Source organism: Maylandia zebra, linkage group LG13, assembly GCF_041146795.1.
Source record: "Maylandia zebra isolate NMK-2024a linkage group LG13, Mzebra_GT3a, whole genome shotgun sequence".
Taxonomy (NCBI): Eukaryota; Metazoa; Chordata; class Actinopteri; order Cichliformes; family Cichlidae; genus Maylandia; species Maylandia zebra.
This window is the reverse complement of record NC_135179.1, coordinates 24578744-24588746: the sequence shown is the minus strand read 5'-3', so window position 1 is coordinate 24588746 and position 10003 is coordinate 24578744. Positions and strand designations below refer to the sequence as shown.

Genomic DNA, 10003 nt, shown 5'->3' with positions numbered 1-10003 from the left:
CCTTGTTTAATGTCAGTTTTGTGTGTGTTAGTCTCTATTGGTTTCTTTTTGTTTTACTTTGAATGTTAGAGGAGGTTCCACCTGTTGTTAATGACTTTAAACATTCCTGTGTCATTTTCCCTTCATGTTCTGCTATCCTGTTTGTGGTCCTGTGGTCCTCCCTGTGGATCTTTATGCTTTATGGATAGCCTTTTTGAGCTTTGCTTTTCTGTTCATGTACAGTTTTTGTTATTCCTGTCTGCCTGTGTCCACTCTATGCCATACATAACGATGGAGTTAAATGTTTGATTACAAAGTGAAAAATGGCACTTTATTTTCTAAAATAAGCAAAAATTTTATTTTTACAGTTAGAGTGCATAATATTTTCCACGGATCTCCACAGAGCAGTGAGTGCCCAATACCGAAGAAGCAAATTATACTGCAGAGTGAGAAATTGTCCACCCTGAAAATGTGTCCCTACCAGAGTCTGCAACCTGGGTCACTTAATTATTATAGGCATACAGATGCTTAATATCAGGGTTATTTATACATAAAGAGCAATAGCATTCATTTTGAATCCTCTTTGTATCCATCAGACTAATGTAAATCCAATGTTTGCTCAGATTCCAGCTCTGCTTGGGCATCTACTAGCTTCTGCAAAATATCTTTGCTATTTAGCTGCTAAATATTAAACCACTCTATTTTGAGTTTAAGGCAAGGGAGCTTTTTGTCAGTGAAATTGAAAATAGTTGGCAGCAGTGCTGATTAGAGATCTGAGAGTGAATGAAAACCAGCCAAAGCAAATTTAATTGAAGTTCAGAAAAAAAATGTGCAAAATCTTTCAGAATCATTCAAACATAAAAAATGCACCTAACCTGAAGAATGAATTACATTTATGTCTGCACATAAGAAACAACTCAGCAGAGAATCAATTTTAAATTGTACCTTTGCTACCAGCCTGTCATACAACCCATAATCTATTCAGATTTGTTTAGTTGAATCTACAGAAACTATCACAAATAACAGTTTGGCAGGCTTAAAATAGAATTTTTGCAACGCCAAGTTGATTCCTAAAGAGCTATTTGCCAAAAACCAGGCATGTCTCAGCATGGTGTGCAGTGTTTCCTTAAACAAGTGAGGAAACTGGGCAGGCAGGTGGAGAACAAAAGAAGAAATCTAAGGCCTAAAATGCTATTTACAGCAGATGAACATTCTCTGAAAGTCGTGTCCTTAAGAAACAGGGAAAATAATCCAGCAGTGACACAAAAGATGCATTTTGCCCTTTGCCCTACTGCTCCCTGAAGCCTCGTTTTTCAGCATGAAAATGATCTCAAACACACTACTAATGCAGTAAGAGCATACCTGGATTGAAAAACACACAGTGGAACACTATCAGTCATGGAACGGCCTCCCCAGAGTCCAGACCTCAACATTATTGAAGCACTGTGGGATCATCCTGACACAGAACAAAAGGCAGCCAACATCCAAAGAAGAGCTTTTAATATCCTTCAACAAGCCTGGAGAAGTATTCCTATATATTAATTAAAGAAATTACATTAAAGAGAGTTCAGGCTATGTTAAAGAATAAAGCTGGTCATACCAAACATTGGCTTTCAAGTTCATTAGAATTGCAATAACTCAGTTTGTTTGCAGATGTTTCAATACCTATTTCCAAAATACCAGCATAATACAAAAATGAGGAGTGGCTGGAGACCTTTGCACAGTTTTGTGAGCCTGGGATTCAGAACAATACTAAAGTAGTAAACTTCAAACACTAAACTATATCGTATGCTCATCGTTCTCTGTGGGTTTGTCTAGACAGACAGACAGGCAGCTGCTGAGAACCAGCATCTGACCTCCTCAGCTCCCTCCCCAGGACACGAGCCCCTCTAAGTCTCATTAGGCCGAACTGGCAGCTCGAGCGAAAGGAACGAGGGCCACCTACCCCGCCTCACACGGCAAACCCCCACCCCACCCCATCACTCACAGTAGCTCTCATTACTTCTCTCCCCTCCCGTCGGTCCTCCAGCCCCTCTCTTATAGGCAGTCAGCTCCATCCATCACATCTATCGATCCCGTCTCCCCTTGGTGTGGTACCTGCCTGTTTTTGAGACTAAGTGGGAAGGATGGCAGAGCTAGCGTGATATTTCAGCTTTCCAGTGGCAGTGCTGTCCCCTTGGGATGTTCAAGGTGAGCTGGAGGTTGGGTTTCATAGAGGAAGTGTTTCTTCATAGATCTAAATGAAGGAGCTCTCCCAAGAGGAATGAACAAAAAACATGTTTTTCCTCTGCAGAAATCAAAGTAATAATCAGTCTGCTGCTGCTTCTCCTATTCACGATGTTTCCTAAAAATGGCTCTGCAGCCCCTCATGATGCCACACATCATAGCACAATATATGTTTAGCAGCACAAACATATCTTTGTTCAAATCAAAGCAAAGTATTGTTTTGGATTCAACGGTGATGTTCCACAGCAGCATGTGGATGCGGTAAATCTTTGGAAATAGATCCAATATAGTCAGAGTCTGTTCTGACTTTGATCTTATTACCTTGATGGTTTTTGGGCAGAGAAGCAAGCTTAAGCTTTTAAAGCGATTGCCTGAGAGAAAACCATTTTAGAGCATGCTATACTTCAATCTGGGATTAGATTCATAGTATGTGACATCATTCTGTTCACCAAAATCCATCTGAAAATATTTTTACACGTTGCTTCGAGGTACATTGTGATAAATTTAAAAGAAGGGAGCGTGTTTCGTTTATATAGCGTAAAGAATGTTACATAGTTGAGGGAATCTGGCGGCCTAATGGTGCATTCAGCACGAAATCTTCACTCTGATTTTTGGCTCTGAGACCTTTATTGCTTTTCACGCCACTCTCTCTCGCTCCCTTGCTCTCTCTCTCTCCTCCTGCCAGTGTGGTTTCACTAATTATATGCTGAGCTCCAGCATGAATTTTACATATATTGAGGTCACGAGTTCAAGTCCCCCACAACACACACTCTACTCTTCCTGTGGGCTGCTACAGCACGCTTATTTTAAAACCTCTTCTCACGGTTTTGATCAAAACCCATAGGCTGCACTGGTAATTTTTTTTAACATGCAGGTTACTCCAAAAGAATTCGGTAGCAGTCCTTTAAAATGTGAACCAGATGCTATGATACCATGTGTAACTGCTATAGCCAAGGATGTGTCCAAGCAGCTTGTTGCAGAAGGGAGTTTGCTTTTTAACATGCGTTTAATCATGCGATGGAAAAATGTTCACCAAAAGTAACCCATAAAAAGTCAGTGGTAGCATTTTTTGAGACAGTCCACAACTAAGGATGTAATTCCCTGAGAATTAAATGGAATTTTAATGGTATTTTATATGAAATTGTAGTGTAATTATATTTACCTACAAATCCTTACTGGTAGATGCACTGAAGGAGTAACGTTTCAACTTTTAATTTAATGTTGTAAGCACTGCTGCCTTAACCTTGTCTTATTATACATTTATTATGTATTATATGTGTGTGTCGTGGGTGCTACACTAGTCAATAGTCCTCTTTCATTGCATATAAAGACTGGTCTCGCTTTCCTACAAGAATATTGAAATCATTATAGTCTGTGAAGGTTCTCAGTCATCCAGATCATCGTAGTCTAAGGAGCTTGAAAAGAAAAGCGTCTGGACTTCTTTAAGTTTCTTGAAGACGTTTCACCTCTCATCCGAGAAGCTCCTTCAGTTCTGTCAAAAGTCTTCGAGCTGTAAATTGTTGGTGCATTATAGATGATTTTTTTCCTTTCACAAACACTGTTCAATCATCAGCGAACACTTCTGAAGTGACCGTGAGAAAACCACCAAAAATAACACGAATGAAGAAACACCGATAGAATAATTGTTTTTTTTATTTATATAAAAGCCCAAAACTGAACACAAAAAAGGTGTGAAAGCGGGTGCAGGTCACAATCAGCCAGGGTTTCAGGTGAGCTCATTGTGAAACCTGGCCCCACCCTATCATGTGATTTCCTGAGGTCAAATGGCCCAGGATGTGAGTGGGCGTCAAGGCGTCTGGGAAGGGATTTTAAAACTGGATTATAGACAGTTGGTGTTGTAAGCCACCGCCTCTGTTCAAAGATGGTCGCTCACAGTGGACATAAATGGCTTCTTTCACTCCTCTTTCAAACCATCTGTCCTCTCTGTCCAAAATGTGAACATTGGCATTGGCGTCCTAGTGACCTTTGTCCTTTAGATGCAGATGAACAGCCGAGTCTTGTCCCGTGGAGGTGGCTCTTCTACGTTGTGCCATGCATTTATGACCCATTTGACTCTAGAACTGAAGAAGCTTCTCAGATGAGAGGCGAAACGGCTTCAAGCAACTTAAAGAAGTCCAGAGGCTTTTCTTTCCAAGCTTCTTAAACTGCAATGACCTGGATGACTGAGAACCTTCACAGACATTTGTAGGTAAATTTAATTACAAATAAAATAGAGTGAAATTCCATTAATTACAGGATAATTACACACTTTTTTTATATATTATAATGTATTATAAAGTGCTATCAATGAAAATAAATTGAAATAGGGCTCTCTGACTAAGAGGTTGAAGGTTATGCCGTCCATCTCCCAACATGGACATTTTGATCTTCTTCACAGTGAAATTTGACACTACTGGAGCATCACTGTGAGGTCAAATTACTCCAGGGGATACCACTTGCATGACTGGGAGCTGACTGATAAGCGTCAGTTGTTCTGTTTCACGGTTCAGATATTTGAACACTGGATGACCTTCAACTATTGTCATTCAGTGCTCTCATCTGTGTTCCAGGTAAAAACATGTATGTTTGCACTCTCACTGTAAAGTTGCTCAAATTGGGATTTAGGTTAAAGCTCTGCTGTGCAGAAACATAAAGTAAATCTTTACAGCTGCGAGTGGGTGTCTGAATCCTTAAATTATGAGTCTAAAAATACGCAAATCTTCCCGTAATATAACACTCCCCATATGTATGCTTTTAGGACACAACATGCAGTTTCCTCAGGTTGTTAAACCACCCTCAAAAATGTGGTCGTGACCTCAATTTCTTTCCTGTAATTAGAGTTTAGTTTTTTTAATCCGTTGCTATCATTCTTTATGCTACCTGTGTGTTACTGCTTATTGAAAACAGCTTAGACTGTTTGGTTTTCACTGGAAATTAAGTTAGCTGGAATGGGGTCTGCCGGAGCTGATTGTTGTCACAGCTGTGCAATAAACTCTTCATTGGATTCTTGTCGCCATAATAATATCATCATGCAACATTCACCAGTCCCATAGGTCAAACTCACATGTGTATTAAGGATATCAATTATACCACGCTTGGATCACTGAAGATTGTCTTTTCATACAAGATGTTGCATTTGGTGCCATTCTCTTGTTTATATGAGTGCAGTTTTATTGCGTTCAGCACTTGTTGGACACCCACTCATGTTCTCCCAGACTTCTGTGCCCCTTCATATGAATGTATATGTGATACATCAAAATGCAGAAGAAACTATGCGTGTCTCTGGGTATATTTGTCCAGTACTGTAAGTGATGGGAAACAGGCTGTTTCTGGGGAGATTGCAGCTCCCTGTGGGAAAGTGTTTATAATTAAGTGTGATTTTCTGCATCCACACCAGACCACAGGAAAAAGAATAAGGCAGGCTATTTTCTGTAGTTGCTGCTCAGCTTTTCATTTGTTCCCATCTTTTTTCACTGGTTTAAGAGAGAAATATGCAGATTTTGAGTTGGGAGGACTTGCAATTAACTGATTTAAAATGCTTATTAATTCCACAGGAAATTTTCTTCATGTTAAATTGCTCATTTGAATTTATTCAACAGTTGAGTGAAGTGCAGGGTGAATTAGAATGAGCTCCTCAAACGACTGGAAAGACTGAAATAAAGGGCCATTTGCAGACAGAGCTGAGTTCTGGGTCCATGTCCGCGCGGCCTCTCAGTAGAGCTACATTCACTGGCTCAGTGACCAGAACTGACACGCAGTCGCTCACACAGAACACCGGTGTCAGTTTCAGAGGAGGATGCCGAGATCGCGTAGGATATGAAAGACGCGAACACACCGAAAACATCGGTTTGAATTCATTAGTGGTGTCTGTGACGCCAACTGAAGCGGCGTGAGAGAGGAAAGAAAAATCAGCACGATCTCTGATTCTCCCATGGTTCAGAGAGTTTGTACCTGTACCTGTCAGACAACTTAACAATTCAGCAGGGAATCTAGTAAACAAATCCAGAACCCAGAACCCAAATCCCCTGATACAAACACATTCCTAAAATCATTCATTCATTTATTTTTGGGCATGGAATATTCTTCATAAAATCAGTGAAATATTCAAACAAGGGATGGAATATCAGCTGCATTTGCATGTCATTTTCACATGCTAATGAATTTTTTGGTGGCAGTACATGGAAATAATATTAAAAGAGTGTGGTAAGAGTTTGATATTAGAAAGGTAATATATAAAATATTATGTACTTACCAAAGTAATAAGCTTGGGAATATCCAAGTAGATAGCTGGTAATATTAAACTTAGATTTATGTTGTCAAATTCACTCCAATAGCACCAATTTTTATATCTTTATTATCCATCAATTTATGCGTCCATCTTCTGTCAATTTAGAATAACGAACTAACCTAAACCAGAGTATCACACGGCATGGCTCAGCCAAAGGCTGGATTCAAACCTAGGACCTTCTTCCTGTGAGGCAAAGGTGATCACTATAGTGCTGCTCCAGTACTTTAGTAATTTCCTGGTATTACTCTGTTATTAACTCATTCTCATGGCTTATTTAGCCCCATTATTCCCATCTTATTACCACGATGTAATCTTAATTGCCACCCATTTGTCTTCTTGTCACACTGCAGTTATGCAGACTTCTCCATGCATGACTAAACTCGCGAAAGAAACTATAAAGCTTGAGAAGGAATGAAACTAAGAGGGATGGATCTGACTGGACTGTGCAGGAAAAAGGTGGAACGATTTTAATAATATATTATAATAACGAGGTATGGTACAATATCCTAGCAACCAAACTGTAAGAAAGGGATCCAGCGCTGCGTGATGCTTCATTTTACATTGAGAAACATCTCACCCTGCCTGCTTCAAACCATCTGGGTTTTTCTCTGTGACCATTTTATGAGCAGAGTTGCCACGTGGGGCACAGTATGATGCAAGCATAGATTCAATTATGAGGTTGGGGTGTTTGGCAGGAAGGTGTGCATGTGTGTGTGTGTGTACTGGGCTCTGTCTGAAGCTGATAGATGTGGAGATTTCTAGCTTGGCAAGTGGTTTGGCAAACTGGCAGTAATGTGAGAACGGCCCATTGTGCTTCTGCAGAAAAACCCCTGAACGCTCAGCTGTGTTTACAGCCCAGAGCGTGGCACGGCAGAATCCCCCAACAGCCCCCGCTCCAAAAAACACAGAATCAGAAAAAAAAGTGCCGTTCCCATCCCATTTTTCCCTCAACATGCCCTCCGTGAGGCTGCCTACCAATTAGCCACCGCTGCTGCTGAGGTGAGATAACAACAGAAACCCATGTATCCCCCAAAGACCTCACTAGGACCTTTATTACCGTATTGATATCTTCTGCCTGTCACCGCTGCCCTCACTTGCCTGGCAGCGTGCCAGCAAATTTTCTATGAGCGGGGAAAAAAAAACAATCCATAAAGAGGCTGTAACTCAATGCAAGTAGAAAACAGCAGGAGGCAACATTAGACTGAACGGTACATGCTGTAATTAGTGAGAAACTGGAAGGAATAAATATAAAATAAGGTACAGCTGCTTAGTAAATTTAAAAAAACAAAACAGAACTCAATAATAGGTGAAAGCACAAATATGAATAAAAAAAAAAAAACACAACCAGTGGCAAACAGAGGGGGAAAAAAAACAACAAAAACAGCAGTTTCTAATCCTTTTATGTGCCCACCGATGTTTTATCTCTCAATAATTCCTACGTAGATGTAATTTGTCCTTTATGTCACAAAAATGTTAAAAACCTAAAGTACGCAATGTCGTTTGAAAACAACGGAAAAATCTAAATATTGCATTTTCCACCCACAGATAATAAAGTGTTCAAGTTAGCTCACATTTTTGTAGCACCACAAACGAGTTACTTCATGGACGCAGTTACAAGAAAGTCCAGTCGTTCAGAACACACACAAAAGTGGCTGGCAGACCAAAATAATAATAATAATAACAATAACAATAATAATAACAATTAATAGGCATACATTTTATGTTATTTTATGTGCAAAACTGTTAGCAGTGAAAACAAATTTTAACGTTTTCCGATTGTCCGCTTGGTGTCTGGTCAAAACTCAAACCAAACCTTCATTTGCAGCCATGGGTTACACAGACTTTAAATCTTGCTTATAAAATGGGACTGTAACAAAAGTGGTGACATTTAAATGCTTAAAAAGTGAAAAATAAATTTGACCTTCTTAAAAAACTGTATCTGAAAACGGTTAAAAAGAAACATCTCAATGTGAACTAGTCATCAAAGGCACTCTTTTTAAGGGAGAAAGTGTCTCGTGTGTTGTATTTATATCACGTTTCTTCATTTTGAAGCAGGTGAAAAGTTACAGACCTGATCTGATGGAAACTTTCAGCAGTACCACGGCGGCTGCTTGTCGAGTGTTTCGAGTGAGGCTTTACAGTAAATGGATATGGGGTCACTTCTACTGTAAAAGCCAAGGTCAACCTATCAGGTAGCCATTCTGTGTTTAAGTGCTCATAAAACACTGCAAACATCTATTTCAAATGTCCCAGCTGTCACTGAAGTACTGGTCCTCCTCCTCCTCCTCCTCCTCTTCCTCCTCCTCAATCCCATTTTTCATGAGGTCATCCAACTCATTCACTTCCTCCTCGTCCTCTTCTTCCACCTTGAGCTGTGCAAGCATGGTTTGTAAAGTGGATTTTACTTCCTGAACCTCCTTCTCTAAAGACTGTGCGAAGGGAGTTAAGGAAGAATGCTGCTGCAGACACACACACATTAACATGTAAATAAAACGCATGCCAACAGACAAATATGTCACATGTGCCCTGATGTGTGCCCCCTGACGGTTAATGGCAATAGCAGCGGACAGCCATAACGTGATGAAGTCATCAATCTCCGATTTTGGCCCACGAGCGGATTATCGGGACAGATCATCGAGTCATACTCAATTTAACCCCATCCAATTATTCGCTATTCATGAGCTCGTCTCAACCGTGAGGCTGGGTGGCAATGTGGGGACCCAAGCAAACAGACTGCCCAGCTAAATTATTCATAAACCATCAATGAAACGGGATAGAGGCTGTCAACAGGAGGGGGATTGTTTAACCTGCTTAGAAACTCAAATTAATCGTGTGAGTGTCCAGCTTAAGTGGCAAATCAAAGGGATGGCTTTGATGGCAGATGGGGCCTGATGGCTCGTTTTGCTGTCTGAATGGACACAGATTGTCCTCATTCATAATTAAACAGCTATTAAAGAGCTTTTCATGAATACTGCAGAGGGTTCGACAAATGGGAAGAAACTGCTCAGAATGATCTTAAAAACCCTTAAAACTAACCACAAACACCGACAGGATTTTGCCCACCCTCGTCTTCATTTTCTTCAATCCCAGTCTCCGCGGTTGTCCATACACCTCCTGTTATTGAGAGCAGGGACTCAATTAAGACCCTTAGACACTGCCGTTTTGATCGTACTGTCACTATGGCAACAGTCCCAGCATCGCTAGTTCAGTTTCTGTTCAATTTTCCTTGCAAACCAACAATACTGTCCTCAAGTGTCCACTGCAGTTCTGCACGAGTGCAGTGACTTCAAATATCAGAAAAAAGTGACACATAAGGACATGAGAGCAGAGAGGTGGAAAGAGGTGCGCCGGTCTCTGTCTATCTCCGACTGCCAGGCTGCATTGAAATCATGCAAACAGGGTCTGTGCTGGCCCCTGACAGTACAGTGGGGGACGCTCTAAAAAGATATAAAAGCAGACTAACCACAGATCAACAAAAAGAGCCGGGGAGGGGGGCACTGCAGAACACAC

At 40.7% G+C, this 10003-nt stretch overlaps 1 protein-coding gene across 2 annotated transcripts in view; it reads right to left on the bottom strand.

Moving 5' to 3' along the window:
* Positions 1-7689: 7689 nt before the first annotated feature.
* The window catches only part of disc1 (DISC1 scaffold protein), a 46556-nt gene continuing 44242 nt past the window's right edge, over positions 7690-10003 (bottom strand). For both annotated transcript variants that reach the window (XM_076891844.1, XM_076891845.1), the window contains one exon: positions 7690-8925. In XM_076891844.1, coding sequence (XP_076747959.1) covers positions 8734-8925 — 192 coding nt within the window. In that variant the 3' untranslated portion in view covers positions 7690-8733. The remainder of the gene's footprint in view (positions 8926-10003) is intronic.